Raw genomic sequence first — 21399 nt, 5'->3', positions numbered from 1 at the left:
CAAGCCCCTGGCATGAGAGCAGCAGTCAGATTCAATCACTTAATAGTGAGGTCGGTTGGGGGGTCCCCTCTCCCCACCTTCCACAAGCAGTGCTCAAGGACTCAGTAAGGTTTGGATTCTCAACCACGTACCAAATCCTTTTTGGCAATACCCGCAGAGGCTGCAGCGAGGCAAAGCTTTCTCCCCCTCTCTACGCAAAGCCATTCAGGGCACATATTTTACAGCTGATGGCTTTGCATTCACTGCTTCTGAAAGCAGCCCTGGGCTTTCAGGGGTTCTTTCCGATTCATGGCAAAAGGCAACATTTTAAGGAGGGAGTGGGGGAAAGGTTTTGAGAGGGGCCGAAAGAAAATCTCACTGCTTCAAAGGTCTTCTTAAAATTTATCACTTTTTGGAAAAGAGACACACAAGGAAAGGTATAGATTCTCAGAGCCTTGTAACTATGGACATAGCCAGCTTCCCTGAGTCCCGCAGAGGGTCAGCCCGGGTTGAGATGAGATGGTTGTATGTGCGGGCCACACCTGAGGTCGTAAGAGACATGACTCCATATCCCTGCACCTTTCTCCATGATCAGAAAGACATCTGGACTCATGGAATAGGGCAAAACTATCAGTCGGCGTCTCTACTTCTTTGGAGAAAAAAGAGAGAGAGAGGGAAGCTATGACTTTAAAAGCTCCAAACATTGACCCATCCTTCAATCTACTTCTCAGGGTCTGTTTAACATCATGTTAGGAAATACTTTTTTCTCACTTCTAATGTTTGATTTTAACAGGGTGGCTCACTTCTAGTTGTTTTCCATATTCTAAAGTCTGCTGTGAGTGATTTAAATGCCAAGTGAAGGGTAAACCACCACGCCCCCCCCATACACACACACACACACACACACACACACACACACACACACAGGAAACTGCACTTCCTTTGTTAACTTAACAAGAAAAACAGTAAAGGCAATCAATCACAACTATGTGAAGAAATTATTATAGGCACAAATATGAGGAACACTGAAAATATAATTAAAATTTGCTGTATGAGAAGAATAAAATTCTGCTGCTCCATGCTTTCTCGAGCTAAATTTTCCTGTCTTAGCGCAGTGACTCCCTGATGACATTTTTTGCCCTTAAGGACTTCACCACTTCCTCCAAAGCTGTAACTTTTTTTCTCTCTCTCTCTTCCTCCCCCTTCCTATTATTGTCACTGCAGAGTGCAGAATGACATCCTCGAGAAAATGCTTGCCTTGAGGCCAGAGTGTGTTTCCTTTGCACTAGGATTTTCCATTAATTCCACTAAATTTCCTTACCATTAATTTTTAAAAGAGCTGAGAGAGTCCATTTCTCAAACAGCTGACAAAAACCGTGTTCCATGAAAGCAAACAGAATGGCACTTGGTGACCATTTTCGCTACCATTATAAAATTCTTACAGTATAAATTCTGACTCTGCATTCAATACTTTAGTACACTGATATAGTAATCAGAATATGATGAGACTCCCACGACACCCATCCAGAGCCAGGAACCGGTTTATCTTCATTGCACTTTCGCCTAAAGCATATTAAATGCAGCTTGATTATAGAATGCACTTGAATTGCCATAATCAATTTCTTGGCAAGCTTTCCAAACATCAAGTAGAGAAATCTCTAGTCTCTTAGTCTGGTCCCTTTGCTAACTTGCAAGGTAACTTTGTATAGAGGCTGCTCCCTCTCCACTTCCCCCTTTCTCAGCCCATAAATTCAGAATAATAGATTTGTCTAGCACTCAAGAATGGCTGCAAGACACTTCTTTATACTTGGACAGCATTTTGCAAATGACAAGCTGGCTTTAGGCTACATATGTCAGAATGATGCTTCAGCATGGGTTGCTGGAGTGGATTTTTTAAAATTTCTATTTCACAAACTCATTGGCATCACTCATCAGTCTCACTCGTTAGAGCTCACAGTTGGGTCCTGTGGATTTGCTGCCTTGGATTCAGGTCCACCCCTCTATGTCTCACCCCGCACTGCACTGTCTGTATTTTCACAGTGCTAGCACCATCCCAGGCACAGAGAGCTTAAGGAATACACACTGATGGATGGATCTGTCAACAAGTGATAAGCCTTGGTCTCTAACTGGAGAGGTCTGCATTAAGTGCTGGGTGGAAGGCTTTCTCAGAAGTGTGCAGTGTGACAGGTCAGTCCGATCCCTCAGCTATTCCTGCATCTAACGGAGTACAAATGTCCTCTTCACAAAGGCGTTTGAGGGCAGGACCGAGAAGCAGGAGAAAACACTCATGCACAGATTTGCCTCCACGTCGACCTCCCAACACTCCCCAGGAAGATTTCCAAGCCGTAGGATAGATGCAAAAAAGTGTCAGAAATTGAGTGGAAAGTTAGTCAGCCTTGACCTCTGTCTGCAGACCCCTGGAAGAAAGAACGCTAAGTAGAAAAATGGGTCAAAGAAGTTTTGTTTTCTTCACTAACAAAGTGAAACGTTCACTGCCACCTTAAAGTAGAATCCCTTTTTTAAACCAAAGAGCTCAGATAATACATGTGTTATCTGACGTATCCCCTCATCTGCCCTGAACAGTTAGGTACGGACGTGATCCTCCCCTTAGCGCTGGGGTAGAATAGTTAATAAACTTGCCTACAACCTATCTCCCTACTAGGTAATAATAGGATGGTAAACAGAATGGTTATATCACAAAATTTCTAAATATGTAGAACCATGCTAGTCATCTGCAAGCTCACTGGCTAAGTCACAGGTGTGTTACCTAAACCATGGGTCCCCAACCCCGGGGTTAGGAACCACAGGTGGGCGAGACAGAGAAGCTCCATCTGTATTTACAGCCGCTCCCCATCACTCGCATTACCGCCTGAGCTCCACCTCTGGTCATATCAGCAGCGGCATTAGATTCTCATAGGAGCACGAAACCTACTGTGAACGGCACATGCGAGGGATCTAGGCTGCGTGCTCCTCACGAGGATCTAATGCCTGATGATCTGAGGTGGAGCTGAGGCGGTGACGCTAGAGCTGGGGAGCGGCTGCAAATACAGATTATCATTAGCAGAGAGGTCTGACTGCACAGAGACCATAATAAATCAGTTTCTTGCAGACTCATCTCAAAACCCTATCAGTGAGTGGCAAGTGAAAAGAAGCTCAGGGCTCCCACTGGTTCTGCATTATGGTGAGTTGTATAATTATTTCGTTGTATATTACAATGTAATAATAATAGAAATAAAGCGCACAATAAATGTAATGTGTTTGAATCATCCTGAAATCATCCCCCCACCCCCAGTCCGTGGAGAAATTGTCTTCCACGAAACTGGTTTCTGGTGACAAAAAGGTTGGGGACCGCTGATCTAAACCACAAACATAAGTCACCTCCCTAAAAAAGCGTACTGATGGCCTGAAACAATCAACGGTCAATCTAACTTAGCCAGCATTCACACTTTCTTTTTAATGTAGAAGAAACATCTCCTTGCTGGTTGGTTCGGGCGCCCTCGTGTGCCTCAATAGAGTAATGTCCCTTCAAGTTTCCAAAGGGCCATTGGTACTGACAGATTCAATGACACACGTATCCTCTTTGTACTTGTTTCAGGAGCCTCGTATGAAGCGGAAGATTGACAGGGACTATGAACTTGTCCTCCCTGATATAAAGTGACATTGTAACTTACACCTGAAAGGATGGTATGCCAGTGTTCACAGGCGTAGAGGCTAAGGTCAACTTGCCTGTTCTGGTTTAAACATGTTAGGTCATCCTGTGTATTTCTTTTCCCTCCCCCGCCCCACCCCAAGGGGCAGGGCACTAACTTCTCCTGCACTGCGGGGGTCACACAACTGAAGAACCCAGAGCACCTTCTAGAATAAGAAATCTCAGGTAACCTAGCTCCACCATCCACCCTATGACCATGCATAAACCATTTTCTCTCTGGTCCCATATTCTTCCTGTGGGAGGAGAGGAGAGCAGGGTTTTTTCTCACAGATATGAAGCACCGGCAGCAATGCCTGCCATAGAGCAGATAGGCACCCAGTAAATGTTAATTGAATCTAAACCTGTAAACTCTAGTCCAACCCACTTACCGTGTTATATTTGCAGAAAACAGATATTCTTCCTCATCAAATACAACATTCGTGCGTTAAGAACTAGTTTGGGAATTCATGGAGCACAGGAAAACATCAAACGTTTCTCTGCATTTCCCACATCACCTGACCTAGTGCCAAGCACTCAGTAACCCTCCCTAAATCAGTGGGGGTGAGGGGAGTTCGCCCTCTTAATATATTTTCTCCCTTTCTTTCTTTGGCAGAGTTTAAAGCAATCAAAGGCAACTTAGAGAGGTAAAGAATTTAAGACTCAAGAATTTGAGACTGTCCACACAGAAAACCTGGTATCTTTACAGAAGGATGAAAATCATTTTTCCCCCTCATCTTTCTCCTCTTCCTCTCCTCCTTTTTCTTGAGGTTAGGAAGGCATGACTCAATAGTCCAACAGTGCAGTCAGGCCTAAAATTCCCATAAAAGAATGATGATGACACTCCAACCTTGGTCACCATGTCACACCAACCTTGATGAGCCTTGCACTCTGTTAACAACAAAAGAAACATTTACCAAGAAACCATGCTCCTGGCTGCTCTCACCAAAAGGCGAAGAGCCATTCACTGCTCAGCTTTAAGCTAGCCAAATCCAACAAAGCCCCAGAGATCTCTGGCTTAATCTCACTGAACTCATGCCAGCCTTGCATGGGCACAGCCAGGGCACCATCACCCAGCCTTAGGTGTTGGCAGCTTCTGCCACCCACTCCTTTGCACTTTCACTGCTTGGGGGTAATGGCAAAGGCTTCCCTCCCCTCCCACCTACTGCACAGTTCCTCACCTACCTTAAGCACATCAAGTCCTTTTGTTGGGTAAATTACTACCTTAACAGAACCCCAGAAAGTGCCTGCCTAACCGAGATGCTAGATAGTCTTATCCACTAAAAATCATAACCAATAAATGGGGAAGGGAAAACCCTGATGTACATTATCTCCATTATCATTAAACTACGAGAAGGATTTTTTCCAATCAATTTCTTAGGTTAATTGATAATTTCCATTTTACTTAAAATATCTGTCATAATTTTCTCCCTTCCTTTCCTATTACTACTGTGGTTGTCCAGGACCTCATCAAAGCAAACTGATATTACTAACTAGTCTTACAACCGCCATTCTTTTCTTCCTTCAAACCATCCTAAGTACAATCAAAAGACCTTCCCCAGATGCTAATTTCAACACATTTAACAATTCCTACTCAAGAACCCTTGACTCCTTGTTGCTTGCAAGATAGTATTCAAACTCTGAAGTCTGATATTCAAATTCCTTAGAAACTAGACATCACCTCCAGTGTTCCCAATACTCTTCTATCGTTGCTATATCAAAGTCCAAGAGGAGCACAATGATTGTGGACATTTAGAGGTCCTTGAACTCTGGGGAAGAAACTTTATTTCCATTGGGCATTTCTACTTAGGCTTCAGCTTCTGCCTTTGATGTTCTCAAATGCACTGATGCACTAATTAATATGCAAATCAATATGGCTGCCCACTATTGGATTTCTTCAGCTGACAGCTTATCTGTCATTGTGAGACACTTCACACACCCAGCTAGGAACCTCCAGGCACATGATAGTAAGTGAGTGAAATAAGGAGAAACTATAAATCAACATCAGAGAAAACGCAAAACACATCCTGACACTTGTGGAACAATCTGTTCTGGTGGGAGCACCAGAGCGTAGGGGAAAAATGTGGATGGTGGAAAGTAAGTCATCACCCTACAAAGCCAGTAGGTCAACACAGGGAAAGTCTAACAAGAGAAACAGCACTGCCATTAACAATAAACAATGGTTGGGACTTCCCTGGTGGTGCAGTGGTTAAGAATCCGCCTGCCAATGCAGGGGACACGGGTTCAATACCTTGGTCTGGGAAGTTCCCACATGCCATGGAGCAACTGGGCCCATGCGCCACAACTACTGAAGCCCGCGCACCTAGAGCCAGTGCTCTGCAACGAGAGAAGCCACCGCAATGAGAAGCCCACACACTGCAACGAAGTGCTCACCAAGTGCTCACCCTGCTCACCACAACTAGAAAAAGCCCACGCGCAGCAACAAAGACCCAACGCAGCCAAAGATAAAAATAAATATATAAATAAATTTATTTTTTAAAAAATAAGAAAAATAAACAATGGCTAAGGAGGCAGAGAATGTTGAGGAACAGAAATCCAAATCCTTGGGAATAATATGCATGCATCTGTCCTCTTTTTCCTTCTAGAAGAAAACACTGAATGACTATGTTGCAGTGCCACAGTGCCATACATCTACCACTCCTGCCTAAAGCAATAAAAACAACCTCTGAGATTTCCGGAACACAAGCGCTTTAAAAAATGAAATATCATGGCTTTTTCCTACATTCTTAAAAGGCACTAACAGCAGCTCACATCTTTCCTGCACTGACCCTTCCGTGAAGCCTTCCCCACATCTCTAGCCAATGTTGACCATGCTCTTCTCTTACCATGCAAGGTCCTGACATCCCGAACCTTTAGGAAATATGACTGGGGTTGACTGTCTTCCCAACTTGATTACAAGCTCCTCGATGATAAGAATCATTACTTTTCTTCCTTCTATCTCTATTCTCCTTTACCTTCCCCCACTCATCCACTAGCTCCCAGCCTAGAAGACACTTGACAAATACTGTCAGTTAATCTAAATTGAAAAACACTATTATTTAATGGAAATTTGAAAATTCCCTTTCTTTTCTTTGGTTATTCCCTCTATCCTTTATTTCCTCTATCTCTTTTTCTAGCAAACTTCATGCTTTCCAAACAACCTTTTTTTTTTTTTTTGGCAAGGGAACCTCTAATCACTCAGCAAGCTCACTCCCCACACACACATAGGGTTGATTCTTGGTTTGTGGTTAATAGGGTTGGCGCTCTTTCTTCAACCTTTGTTTGAAGATTGGAGGATTTACACAGAAGCCACTGGCTCTGTTTCCTTACAAGGTCATCTTGCCCCTCTCTGTATGAATCTCCAATGGCCCTTTCTCATTTACCTCCCCAAAATGTTTATAGGTTGTCTTGCTTAATCCTTTACTTCAACCCAGCCCTTAATGACCACTTTTCTACCCTAAGTCCTCTCTGAGATCATTAGCTTCCTTCACAAGTTAGTGACAAGCCTCAGTGTTGCCTACAACCCACTTATAAGAAAATATGAACTTCTATCCTAGGCTTGTTTGTGATGCCACTGTAATTTTCTTATTATGTCTAGAGCTTATCTGTCTTTTCTCCTACACATTCTGGTCTCCTGCCCCTTCCTCCCTGTACTGTCCACCCCCTTACCCCTCCCCCTCCCCAAGAAATGAATTGGTTTACCCAGCAGATTTAGTCTTACTTTGGCCAGCTTATGGTTTCAACGTGATTATGAAGTTGTTGGGCTTGAATACACAGTTTATTAATTTCCAGGCATTCATGATGTCTCCCTGTTGAACGTGGTGTACATAGGTGTGCGTGTGTCTACCTGTAGTAACTAACACTCTTGGAGTTTGTAGTCGTGATGGTAACAAAAAAGATGGAGTCGAGGTTAATTTGTGTTACTAGAGAATCATAGTTTTAGAGGCGTAAAGAATGCTAGACTCCAACTTTGGCATTTGACAGATCGGGAAACAGGTAGAACAAGGTAAAAGGACTTGACCAGGGTCATAGAGCTAATCAAAAGAGGAACTCGGGCCACAGCTCAGAGCTGTCATATTCCAGTCCATGAGGGCCCTTCCCCCTCCTATCTGTCCCTTCCCAAGGGCTCATACATGTGAAAACTCAGGATGTCCACATACAACCAAAATGCCTCACAGACCTGTAAACATACTTAAACTGAGAAGACAGGGAGGTATGGTGTATGTAGCTTACAACACAGAGAATGGGCTGTGAAAATGATAGAAAAACTGCTATAATGAGGCTAAATTCGAATCGAAAGAGACCACACTACTCATCCTGCCTGTGCTGCCCATTCCTCCCCATAGCACCTTTTTTAAAAGAGATGGATAGATTTCCCAAGGCACCTTGTTGAGATGCTCATATGATCTCCCTTTCGTTAGATCAATACAAAGTCATCCCTTAATTCTGTGAAAACAGCTTTTTCACACATCTCTGCACACACAGTCACACACACGTATAAGACATTGGCAGCAGGTACTTTTAATTTGCTGGAAAATATTTCTAAGAAGTCAAACAGCTCCAGCCCAATGAGCATGCCCTCCGATTGGCTGGCCAGACCAGTTGAGGGACCTGATTGGTCCCTGATCCTGAGGACCGATAAGAACGGCTATAAAATCCCTGGGTGCAGCTCTTGGGCCCCCAGTTTGCAAAAGCCAGAGGTGCAAGAAGCAGCGACTGCAGCAGCAGCAGCAAAAGCGCCAGCAGAAGCAGCATCAGCAGCAACAAAAAGATCCTCATCAAATCCTCACCTAGGCTCTCAGTGTATCCAGATCCACATCTTCACTCGAGCCGGGAGAGGGAAAGAGGAAAGGGGGGGGAGGAAAAAAAAAAAAAAAAACCAACAACTTAGCGGAAACTTCTCAGAGAATGCTCCAAAACTCAGCAGTGCTTCTGGTGCTGGTGATCAGTGCTTCTGCAACCCATGAGGCGGAGCAGAATGATTCTGTGAGCCCCAGGAAAGCCCGGGTGGCAGCTCAGAACTCAGGTAAGCGGCAAACCCAGGACCGGTTTCTCCCCCAAAGAGCTGTCCTCATTTGCCTCTCGCTTTTGCAACTGTGTCTGTGACGGCTGATCTTGATAATAAATGTGCTTCATGCCTGATGGCAATAAACTGCCAGGGTAATCCAATAGCCTTAGGAAGTGGAGCTCCTTTGTTTAATAAATTGCATGCAACTAACGAAGAAGCTGGGCGCTCTGCTGAGGGTATTTCATTGCATAAGCCTAGCCTGATTGCCTGAAATCTGGCACGTACCCTCTTGGGGGGGAGGGGGCGGGGGAAAGACTTGAATGTTGGCATGCTTCAAAGCGCTCTCTATACTTTCCAGAAGCTGAAGCTGATCTTAAGGTGAGACGTGACTTGTCTGATGCTGTCCCTCTTTCTTTACCCTGAAGACCCTATAACTTGACTTCCCTGCCCCTCCAGAGAACACACAGAAAGCTCCCTTTGCAGACTGATTTACGGAACCATAGCCCTCCAGTCTGACAAATCCAGGGCCGATTCAGAGAAAACCCTACACATCCCACCCTCGACACTGTTCCTTCTGTCCCTCCCTGCTCTCTCGGGCTCCATTCAGTCCCCACACAGCCCCGTGGCTAGAGAGCCCCTCGAAAAAGAGTATCTGTGAAACGTAGCAGCTATTTCTCCAAGGGAGAGGTCTCACTCTAGCCCTGACTCCTTGAGCAGTTAATTGTGTATTATCTTGGTCTCTAAAGGAAAAGAGTCCTTAGGAAGCCGGCATTGACACCTCTGTCTTTGGACTTCGCTTGTCCAGCTTGCTCCCCTTCCATGACTGCTCTCTCTCCCCCAAATGTCAGCAAAGATGGGCTCGCAGGTGTCCAAATGCTGCAGACGCTTGCTCCCCTCGGAAGAGCACAGGTCCCTGCCGAGAGGAGGGCTTTGCTTCACTTCCTTTTGTACTTAGTTGCTATAGAGATGCAGTGATTCACAATTCAAGCTTGCCAAAAACAATAGCAATCCTAATGCATATTAAAACTGCTTAAAGCAAAGTTATCATTTGAACCCGTGGAAATATATAATTAGGGAAATGACTTGTAACATCCCAGAGGCTGCGGGTGGTGGGAGGGGGAGGGGCCGCCTAACCAAACCGTGCTTTTGATCTCAGAGGAGACTCCTATGGTATGAAGGCTGCAGATCATTTCTCGCGGAGCTGCCTGCCAGAACACCCCTCTTCTGTAGGAGAGAAATTACTTTTATGGAAGATCTTATCCAGAATGTAGAAAGCCTCATGCAAGTTCTCTGCGGTTTTCTTCCAGTCTTGCACAAGTGTTGCCTTGGCCTGGTTATTCTACACCTGTGTTTCTCTCTTTTTTTTTTTTTAAAAAAAAAAAAGGCTTTTAATATGAGAGAGATTATGCATACCTCTAAGCACTGTCCTATAGTGGGGGGTTGGGATGAAACATGAACGGATCAGATTTCTTTCTGCCAATAGGAAGGTAAGTTAAAAGCCCTAAATCAGAAGGGTCTCCTAGTGGACTCCTGGCAAATTCTTCTCTGCCATTTAGACCAAAATTCCATCCTTATGACTCTGGAGTGTATTTTTTGGAAGCCAAATGGATTCCCTGGTCCTTCCTCCTCCTAAACTTGACCACCCACCACTACCATCTACCTTCCCATGCTTTCAGCCTTTAAGGGATGCCCTTGGACTCTGCAGAGCTGCTGTAAGCACTGGGCATGCCTCACACTCCAACCTTACTTTTCCAGCCACCCAAACTGTGTGTGATGGTGAGACCAAGAGAGTGTATCTCCGAGGGAAAACTCATCCCCTTCCTCCATGTTCTCTGGTTCTTATAAGCAAAAGGGATCTGTCTGTCCCCTCTCTTCTTCATTCCCACCCCGCTCGGAAGGGTTCTATCTACTGGCCCCATCACAGACTTCTAGGATAAGTTCTTCCGACCCCTTTTGCTTGAATTTTGCCTCCACATCAGCTTGATCCCTCCAGACTGTCCTCACCGTTTGACCCAGATTGGATGGATTTGTCTCTTTCAGCTGAAGTGGTTCGCTGCCTCAACAGCGCTCTGCAGGTTGGCTGTGGAGCTTTTGCATGCCTGGAAAACTCCACCTGTGACACAGATGGGATGTACGACATCTGTAAATCCTTCTTGTACAGCGCTGCTAAATTTGACACTCAGGTAATAAGACCTTGACCCCTGCTCACAACTGGCTGCTTGTCTTTAACAGTGTATGAGGCTATTGTTCTTAGGAGCCGGGCTCGTAGGGAACTGGCTCTGCTTCTCAGCCTCCCCAGTCTAAATTCTCATCTCAATTCTCAACGTGTGTACACACACACACACACACTTTTGGCCAAGAAATAGGTTCTATATAAGCCACTCTCCACCCACTCTAATACACAATTGTAACAGGCTGACAGAGGCTGTCTTCTAAGGGAGGGGTGATGAGCGGAAAATCTTTGCCTCTTCAAGAGGAAATAAAAATGTTCTTCTAACAAAGAAGTTCTTCTCACGAAGAGCCGGCATACTAGCTTTTTTTTTTTTTTTCTAGCTTGTGATTTGAGTTATCAAATCTCAATCCCAAGAATACAAAACTCTAGTATGGCTATTTTTAGGCTGAAGGGTGGTTGTTTATGGTTCATCTCTTTTTCTCATCGCATTTCATTTCTATGTAGCTCAATTCTCAAGGTAGTCTAAGGGAATAGGGACTTTTAAAAAAATCCTGGTCGCAGGGTACAGTTCGCTTATTGCAAGGACATGCAGAGAGGGCCATGAGACAGCGCCGAGGTGAGCCCCCTTCAGTTCCACATAGCATAGGCCCTGTCCTCTCCTGTCAGCTCAAGCTAAATCTTGTCCTCCTACCCCCCTTCCCCGGCAGGGAAAAGCATTTGTCAAAGAGAGCTTAAAGTGCATCGCCAACGGGGTCACCTCCAAGGTCTTCCTGGCCATTCGGAGGTGCTCCACTTTCCAGAGGATGATTGCCGAGGTGCAGGAGGAGTGCTACAGCAAGCTGAACGTGTGTAGTGTCGCCAAGCGGAACCCTGAAGCCATCACGGAAGTCGTCCAGCTCCCTAATCACTTCTCCAACAGGTACAAAATGAGTCCACTCGTGTGGCAGTTCGGGGGGAAGGGGAGTGGTTGGTCGGCAGAACCAGACACAGAAGGAGTTAAATTGCCACAGTGATGCTCTTATTTTAGCTTGCAGTCTTCCCAGCTTTTGCAGGGAAAAAATATGTTTGTGATTGGTTGTGACAGCTCAAGCAGCCTGGATTTTTTTTTTTTTCACGGTTATAGGAAAAGTCTCTCCATGCAGCTAATAGAAAACTTCATCTGCAGCATCCCTGGGTGCATTGTCTATTTCCTTCCATAAGCCTGAAGGCAATTGTGAAGTTTATGGAAACAAGATTCTGAGACAACAGATTGGGCTGAAATCATGACTATGCACAGTACAGTTGGCCATTATGAAAACCTTGGTCACATGTCATAATGCAGAGTTTTAAAACTGCATATATTTGAGTCCATCCTAAGCCCAATCAGATATTTCGCTGGGTAGCCCAGAGCGAACCATCTGACTTTGGTGGGACTCAAATTTCCTTTGTGAAAAGTGAAGTGGCTAGACTAGATGATTCCCGTGGTCCCTTCCAGGTCTGTTATCCCATTTGTCTAGTCCAAGATTTCCTGGAAGGGTGTTCTGGTGACTCCCCAGATCACATTCTCATCTTAGTATTCTAAACTGATCCCAAGCCGCTGAGCTAGTAATATCTGAGCATCGTGCCTTTCTGTGCCCTTGACTCACTGTCTTTACCAGCCAGGTGTGAACATCTAAGACATGAGATGGCAGACATGCTCATTCCAAGGCGTAGAAAGTTTCCTGGCAAGACCTGGGCTTCCCCATCCGTGATCAAGTTCAGAAAGGTGCTGATGGGGCTAGCATGGAGGCATGGTAGGGGCAGTGCAGAACGGTCAAGTTCAGCCTGCTGTGATGCCACTGACTTGACTCCTAGTCCTGAAGTGCTATGATTCTTTGACTCTCCAGCCAAATCTGCACATATTCACAAAGATCAGACCTTAATGTGCTATTCTGACCACAGGGGCACTAACGCAGACTTACCTGATTAATTTCCTAGCCAGATGCTGCCACCCTTCTTCAGATACTGGCAATAACCTAGTCCTTCTGGGGCTTACCAGTGGGTTAGTCATGTACATACATGCAACTAGAAAACGGGAGAAGTAGCTCCTCCTCAGGGAAAGGTTAAGGCCTCTGACTGTTAAACTTTGTAAATTTCTGATTCACTCTTAACTACACATCATTGTTCTTCGGAACCTCAGGTCAGTTTATAAAAATCGTTTGTTCAGTCCTTGAAAGTGACTCTGTCATGGTCCTGATTTTCTGAGAACAGGAAAATCAAATTCAGCATTTATCTCAAGTGCCCTGTCTCTTTAGTATGTGTTTATGTGGTAGCTGGGGGGCAGGAATATGTTAGCACAGTCGTTATTCTAAGTTTTGATCTTTAATGGTCCAGTGACAATTCATGATCTATAATATGGCCTGTGGCCAGTTTTGAGACAATACTAATATCTCTAATTCAACTGAGGTAGCGTCTTCCATTAGGAAGAGGAGGTCTTACAGAAAGGAGAATACAGATTCTGGACCGGTGATCCTAACAATCTAAGAAGAGACTAGTAATAGGAGTTTTTAACCAGGCCGTTGTTCTTTTCAATAGGTGCCTTGTTTTCACCACCTTTAGAAAAGGGTCACAGGAGTCTCGTTATCTCCCTTTATCATCTTAGAAGAATCATCCTTATTAAGGAAGGTCATCTCTTGAAGACTAGAATCCTCCAGGCAGCTCTTACCTTTCTCCAGTTACTTCACTCGAACTGGCTAATGTTATTCCTGCTCAGAGCTAGAGATTTCCGGTTCCATGCTGGGCTCGATTTGCTCTATTTAAGCTCCTCACTCCTCTGAAACATCCTGCTTTCCCAGCCTCTGTCCCACCATAGATACACACTACGTCGTGCCAGTTGGCAAAGAATTGTGAAAGGAAGTAGTTACAGGTTCATTCCACCTTCCTGTGACTTATCTAGCATGAGATTTGGGCCTGGGAGAATCCAAAAGCCTGTGACTGGACCAGGAGCCAGAACAGGGAGGTTTTCCATGACAGAAATGCACTTAGAACACAAAGGAGAGCTGGAGTGTCCCCCTGGCTGAATTTGTAAACTCTACTTTCAATCATGAGGGAAGCAGGCACAATTGATCAGGCGGGCTGGACAGCGAGGCCTGAGAAGAAATTAAACCAATCCAGATCCAGATGGGAAAACTGACAAAGCTTCCAACTCTCTAGGGCATGGATAGGGAACAGGAAACAGAAGAATAATATTGATCAAGGGAAACAAAGGACTATTTATAAACCGTCACACAGAACGGTTCCTAGGCAGTATGTGTGTATTTGGGTAAGCATGGCTGAAACAGTAGCTATGGAGAATATCTGATCTTATTCTTTACCGAGGAAAGAAGTCAGTGATGGAATTTTCAAAGGGGGAGGAAAGAAACATGCTTTAAAGGGTCCTTCCAGGCTGGGCGATCCGAACACTTAGCCCATTAAGTCTCGGGAGTACATCCCACCACCACTCCCCATAAAGATGAAGAAAGGCATCTTCTTAAATAGTTGTAACTCTTCCTGCCAAGGATGGGCCTTAAGCAGAGCTGCACTATTTTTTTGTTAAATTGAGAAGGTGCGTACATACCGAACCCCAGAAACACAAAATGTCATAGCTGGAAATGACCATAAAGGTTATCTAGACTAACTGCCTCATTTTACTGATTAAAAAACAGAGACCCAGAGAGAGGGGCGACCTGCTGAAGGTCACACAGCTAGTGAATGACAAGAGTTGAGCCTACAATTCACATGGTCCTGAGCCAGGCTATTTGATTTCCACTTCAAAAATGGCAGCCACTAAAACCTGAAGATAAAATCCACAATCCAAAAATGGAATTCCAAGTAGAATGGAATAAATGTACCCCCTGGTGATCAACGATTAAATTTGTGTACAGCTCTCACCAATAGCTATAGTAACATCAAGTCTTGGTCCAAGACAGTGATCAAGGAACACATGACAATTGCTAAATCTCTTCAATAACCTCACTGAGTGGCTTAGAGATAGGAAAGGTCTGTCTCATCAGCCCACACAACCCCAGAGGTCAATGCCATATTCTGGCCCTCAATAGAGAGGTGTGGGATTAATCTATTGCTTGCTCAGGCAAACGGTGTTGTCATCAAGGCAGCCTGATAGGTTTCCCACACTTGGAGGAGCCGCTACTGGAGCCATGGCTGTTATCTATTCCAAGGAGCTCTCTTAGCCTGCCCTGGCTGAGGTAACCAGCTCCATGGGAGAAGCTAAGGGTAGATTTGGGGGGAGTCGCTAAGAACAGTCAGGCTGGCAAGGGTCATCCTCAAGAAGCACCAAGAACAGGTGGCCTGTCGGGGCCAGCAGAGAAAGTAACAGCAAAGGTAGGCTCTCTCAGAGATGGAGAAGAGGTGTTTTGACAAAGTGGGGGCCAGAGGAACGCGTCTGACCTTAAAGAGGTAAGGCTAGTTACAGAAGCTTAGTTTCCTTACTGGTGTTAGACTTCTTCATCCAGACTAGAGTTTTCCATGTTGATATAAGGAAAGATCATCCTCTCCAGCCCATTTGGAAGATCCTTTGGTGTGAACAGTTCTTTCTTTCTAGAAGTGGAAGGGTTAACTTCTAAGTTATAAAGTCCTTATTGAGGGGCAGGAAGATGAGGGGTCAGAAACCTTTTTCTCTAGGATCTAATCACCGTTTGAAATAGACAAAGAGATCCAGGGGACCCACATCCTAGCAGAGCCCACGAGATGCCTGGGGATCTGTGTGGGTGTGTAGATGTCTGAAGCTAATGGTACAAAGTAGTTTATTCTCAGTTTTTCCAAAACCACTTTTCTCCCCATTTCCCCATCCAAGTGAGATCTGCTTTGACTCATGTGCTTTATAATTCCAAAGGGTTGGAAAATGTGTCTCTGTGCCAGGGAATCCCAGTTTTACCAACAGCTGGATATAATCCTCCCTCGTGGGAGGGGTAGAGCCAGGACTACATCGGAGACCCAGACACATTTCTCCCTCTGTCCCCAGCTTGGTTCTGCTCCCTCACAGAAGGGTGATGGCTTTGCTTCAGTGCCCACATTCCACTCTATTTACTGTACATCCTTGAAAGGACCTCTCTGGGGGGTTAAGTTATTCTGGAAAGATGTTTGATCCTGTGCTCTGTGAGGTGAGTTAAAAATAAACAGGTTTCTTTTCACGGCAGATCTTGTGGTCCGGCAGTCCTAGGGCTCCTCTGAGGAAAGGGTCTCTCCACATAAATGCTGCAGACCACCGTCATTAGGACAGTCCCTAATTAGTGAACACAGAGCTAATGGGTTCTGACAACTGCCACCTCGAAATGGAGCAAATGCATCCCAATTCAAATTGGGAAATACCCGAAGTGTCTTCCCAAATAATAGGATGAGTAATTTATATGCCTTAACTATTAGAGAGTTTACTGATAAAAGGTCAATGACAAGGTTTAAGTGTGTTCTCTATGTCATAAAAGACTCCATCTTTTTTTTGGTAGTTTCCATGCTGTCTAACCCATATGTACTGATTTTTCAAAAACCTGCATCAAAGGGAGTATTGCCTAGGACTATTTGCTGTACAACATTTACACAATTGTTTTCACATCTTCTTCACTGTCACCTTATGTGTGGAAACATGTCCTGTGACTATTTTAAATGATTAAACCATGGTCTTCAGGAAAAAAAATATATTGAGACAGTTTTACCCTTTCTGAGCCGTAACAGTTAGCTGCAGCATTTTGGAGGCTTAAAGAACTTGCACCAAAGATGAAGGAAATTTATACCAAACATAAATTCTTTTGTAAAACTTACCAGAAGACCTACAGATAATTTTTTCTTTTGGAAATCATGACATTGAAAAGAACTCTATTTGGAAAGCTCCATTCTCTCAGTGGCCACAAAATAAATCAACACAATGACAGTGTGCAGACACTATAGCCCTAGGACATGGCACATGAGGGATACAAAGAATAAGGACACATGTCCTGCCTTCAATAAGTTTACAGCCTAGTCAGGAAGATAAAACCATCAATAAACCATCAAATGCTGACCTGTACGATGGTAACCCAACATCTATAAAACATCCCAAAAAAGGAGAGGGCAGCACAATCTAGAGCAGTGGGAGAAGGCTTCTTGAAACTATTGAAGCACACACCACTAAGGATCACCAATCTTTCTATTTAAATATCCTTGTTGCCTGGCATCTGGCCCTCTGACTGAAATATACCTTTGCAAGAAGACTGAAAATGAGGTGAGACAACAGCCTTCAGAGAGGCTAGCCAAGTGTATGACAGGGAAATTGAGTAGAAAAATGCATGAGATACTGAAGACAGGGATCTCCTTTAAAAACAGAAATTTAGGGACTTCCCTGGCAGTCCAGTGGTTAGGGCTCCACACTTCCACTGCAGGGGGCACGGGTTTGATCCCTGGTCAGGGAACTAAAATCCCACATGCCACTCGGCACGGCCAAAAAAAAAAAGATAGAAATTAATCAGAATACGCGCGCGCGCGCACACACACACACACACACACACACACACACACTCACACACTCACACACACACACACACACCACCAAGAAAAAGAAAGATCGCAAAGAGGCACCAAAATAACTGCAAATGATTGCATCCATGTGCAATGACTATTAAAACATAAGTGTGAGGGTTGGGTCACCTCATACATTTGACTAAGTCCTGCTTCGACCACTAGCCCACTGTATGACCTCAGACAAGTCACTTCAGCTCTCCCACCTTAGTTTCTTCTCTATACAATGAAATGATGAAAGAGTCATTAAATCGTCTCTGTGATCCCATCTAGCTCCACGATTCTCTCTTTCTAAACATTTTAGACATCGCCACGAGCCTACTATTCAAAGTACGATCTCAGTCTCCTGAGCTCGAAACGTGAACACAGAGCTGTCTTGCGCTGGGTGGTAAATCCAGGCAGCGCAAGCACTCACACTAAGAAGACACTGCCTAAAGGTTAGAAGCAAAAGCCACCTTCAGCTGAGGCAACTATTCGTGGGTGCTTCATCTGGCCATTCAGGACGGGTGTTGACTGGAGCCCAGATGAAAGCCTGGGTCTTGCCTTGCTCTCACTGAATGACCCTCTCTTTCCCAATGCAGATACTATAACAGACTCGTCCGAAGCCTACTGGAATGTGACGAAGACACAGTCAGCACAATCAGAGACAGCCTGATGGAGAAAATCGGACCCAACATGGCCAGCCTCTTTCACATCCTGCAGACAGACCACTGTGCCCACACACACCAGCGAGCTGACTTCAACAGGAGGCGTGCCAACGAGCCACAGAAGCTGAAAGTCCTCCTCAGGAGCCTCCGAGGTGAGGTGGCCTCTCCCTCCCTCATCAAACGCACCTCCCACGAGAGTGCATAGCCGGGGAGAGGTATTCACAACCTCACCAAACTACGATCATTTTAAGGGTGTTCGCTCACCAACTTCGAGTGTACTGTGCCTGGTTTGATTTTTTTTAAGTAGTTCCTATTTTCTATCCCCCCCTTAAAAAAAAAAATTGCATGAAACTAGGCTTCTGTAATCAATCTCTCAACATTCTTCAATGGCGGCATTCTCACCAACAGAACACGTGTGATCTTTTCTGCCTCTCCTCAGGAGAAAGTGGTCTCTTTTACCACTTTCCTCTACCAGGTCTTTTCCCAGCTCCCCTCCAATGACTCTCAAACACAAAACATTCATGTTAATTCCCCAGACTTTGTCATTTGAAGATGTGGAACCCTTTAGAATGGTTGCCCCAGTAGAGTTAGCTGGTAAGAAGCAACTTAATTTAAATGCATGTCTTAAAACGCTCATAAAGATGCTCAGTGGAATTCGTGTTATGAATCTGTGCTGGCCATGGACGAATATGAATGTCATATTTGAATTCTTGATCTCTCATGAGCTAGTGTCTTACGGTCTTGATCCTCAATGTCTAATCTCCTTCCCAACACATTTACCAAATTGCCCGAGCCTGGCTCTCCAACCAGACTTGGAGCCTGCCTCTTCTTGCATCTAATGAAAAACAAAAAGCTAACATCTCTATGTACTGTAACTGCTCAGAGCTTTAAAAGTATCTTTAACAATTGTCTTAAATCCAGAGAATCTTAAGGTCTAACTGTGGAATATAAACAGGTGAAAACTAATGTACTGTACATAAATTCCAGAGGACTCTGCTTCAACAAAGCAGTATAGAATAACTTTATTGCATATAGATTTAGTTTTGTAACTTAGCTTTATTTTTCTTTTCCTGGGAATGGAATAACTATCTCACTTCCAGATATCCACATAAATGCTCCTTGTGGCCTTTTTTATAACTAAGGGGGTAGAAGTAGTTTTATTCAACATCAAAACTTAAGATGGGCCTGTATGAGATAGGAAAAACCAACAGGTTTATCTGAAGGACCCCAGGCAAGATGTTAATCTCCCAGCCCACCTCAACCCAGAGGCTACTCTTGACTTAGACCTCTCCTGAAACAGCTCTGTCACATCCAACTGAGAATTACAGGAACCAAAAAGAGCATCCCTTTGGGCTTGGACCACTTAGAGTGTGATAAGGCCTGCTATACCTTGGGAAGTGGCAGTTCTTGACTTTCTGCCTTTCATCAGGGCCTGGTACATCTGGCAGCCTGATGATGGGGTAGGAGGCTTTCCCTTAACTCAATCAGGAATGAGTCAATCAGCCTTTGGGTCTTTAGTTTGGGGGACTTGGGGCTGAGGGGGTATAAATAACCCTGGGCTGTCCAGCCTTAATAGACTCCTCTTACATTTTTGTCCTGTAGCACGCTGCCTGCCAAAGTAGTCCTGGCAGCTGGGCCATCTCTGTAGGATTGCAAAAAAGAAAAAAGAAAAAAAAAAAATGAAAGAAAGAGGAAAAAAAAGAGCTGGCGGTTTGATCATTTCTGCCGTGATGTTTACAAGATGGCGACCACCAAAGCCAAATGATTAACCTAGCTATGAACAACAGTAGTTTCTCAGGGTCACTGTCCTTGAACCCAACAGTCCCTTAGGAGCGTCACTGCCCACCAAAGGTCAATGTTGAGAGAGGAAGAGGGAGGAGGGGTAGGACTGTAAGGGCCACTCCAAACTCGCTTAGGTAGAAACCATTGGTGCTTGACTCTCACTAGGATAAACTCCAGATTTGCCCAAATCGAGTGTTAGGGATGCTGTTGGGAGGAGGGAGGGCACATCCCCAGAAAAACGAAAAGCAATACAACTTTACCACAAAGCCTTTAAAACCAGTAACGTGCTGCTCAAGGACCAAGAGCGAATGCAACAGACCCAGCAGCAGCACAAGTGTGGCTGCCTTTGTCCCCACACAGCCTCTCAGCGTGCTGACATCAGATTGTTAAGAGCATTTTTATACTCAGAACTGTCCCATCCCCAGGTCCCCAAACATATGGACACTGCCTTAGCCTCTTGGAAATCAGGTAGATCATACTCTAAGTTGACTATCCCTCTCCCTCCCTCACCCATTCCTCCCCTGCAGGCAAGGCTGGCTTCTCCAAACCAGAAAAGCTATTACAGTTTTGTGTGTTGTGTCCATTTCTCAAACCCACTAAGCCAGGACCCCAATGCAACGAGTAGTTCATGAGTATTCCTAACAAAATTCTCTCTTACTTCCGTCCAGTGGATTCTCTTTGATTTGCTGTGACCTCTTCAAACCGTGGTACCCCCCTCCTTTTCTCCCCACAATAATATTTATATATGTATCTATAATACATATATCTACACACATGGAAAGAAGCAGTTCTCACAATGTTGCTAGTTTTTTGCTTCTCTTCTTCCCATCCTGCTCCCTCCAAGTCCCCCTTAAACTTCCAAAGCTTTGTCTTGTGTTTGCTGCACAGAGTGATTCCGGGGCTGACCTAGACCAGTTTGCATGATTCTTCTCTTGTGATTTGGTTGCACTTTAGACATTTTTGTGCCATTATATTTGCATTATGTATTTATAATTTAAATGATATTTAGGTTTTTGGCTGAGTACTGGAATAAACAGTGAGCATATCTGGTATATGTCATTATTTATTGTTAAATTACATTTTTAAGCTCCATGTGCATATAAAGGTTATGAAACATATCATGGTAATGACAGATGCAAGTTATTTTATTTGCTTATTTTTATAATTAAAGATGCCATAGCATAATATGAAGCCTTTGGTGAATTCCTTCTAAGATAACAAATAATAATAAAGTGTTACGTTTTATTGGGTTTTTTTTTTCCCCAATGTCTTTCATTGTTATTCTTTAAAAAAAACTTCTTGAATGAGACTTTCTGAACATGAAGTTAATGGCTGATTAGTTTCTTTAAAGTCGCTAACGAAGTGCCAATATGTAAATGCATATACTTTAGATGCACATTCTCCGAATGTCCTCTAAACCATTACCCTCACAGTAAACTGCAACCCAAACTCCTTACAACGCGAGAAGAAGCTTTATGGTCTGGCTCTGCTCAGCTCTCCAGCCTCAAGACTCACCCTTCTGTTCAGTGAACTCTACGCTCCATCCATGAAGGAGCTCTGGGAAGGACTGTTCACTCTCTCCCTTCCACACCATTAATTATGCTGTTCTCACTTTCTAGAA

The 21399-nt window shown here is 44.4% G+C and overlaps 1 protein-coding gene across 1 annotated transcript; it reads left to right on the top strand.

The window, feature by feature from the left end:
• The first annotated feature begins 8330 nt into the window (after positions 1-8330).
• Positions 8331-21028, top strand: STC1 (stanniocalcin 1). Its single transcript, XM_067745173.1, has 4 exons — positions 8331-8690; positions 10713-10855; positions 11553-11764; positions 17931-21028. Exons 1-4 carry the CDS (start codon positions 8573-8575, stop codon positions 18199-18201), a joined length of 744 nt encoding a protein of 247 aa, XP_067601274.1. The 5' UTR covers positions 8331-8572; the 3' UTR covers positions 18202-21028.
• Positions 21029-21399: the final 371 nt, after the last annotated feature.

Source organism: Pseudorca crassidens, chromosome 7 (assembly GCF_039906515.1).
Source record: "Pseudorca crassidens isolate mPseCra1 chromosome 7, mPseCra1.hap1, whole genome shotgun sequence".
NCBI lineage: Eukaryota > Metazoa > Chordata > Mammalia > Artiodactyla > Delphinidae > Pseudorca > Pseudorca crassidens.
This window is presented reverse-complemented; position numbering and strand designations above follow the sequence as displayed.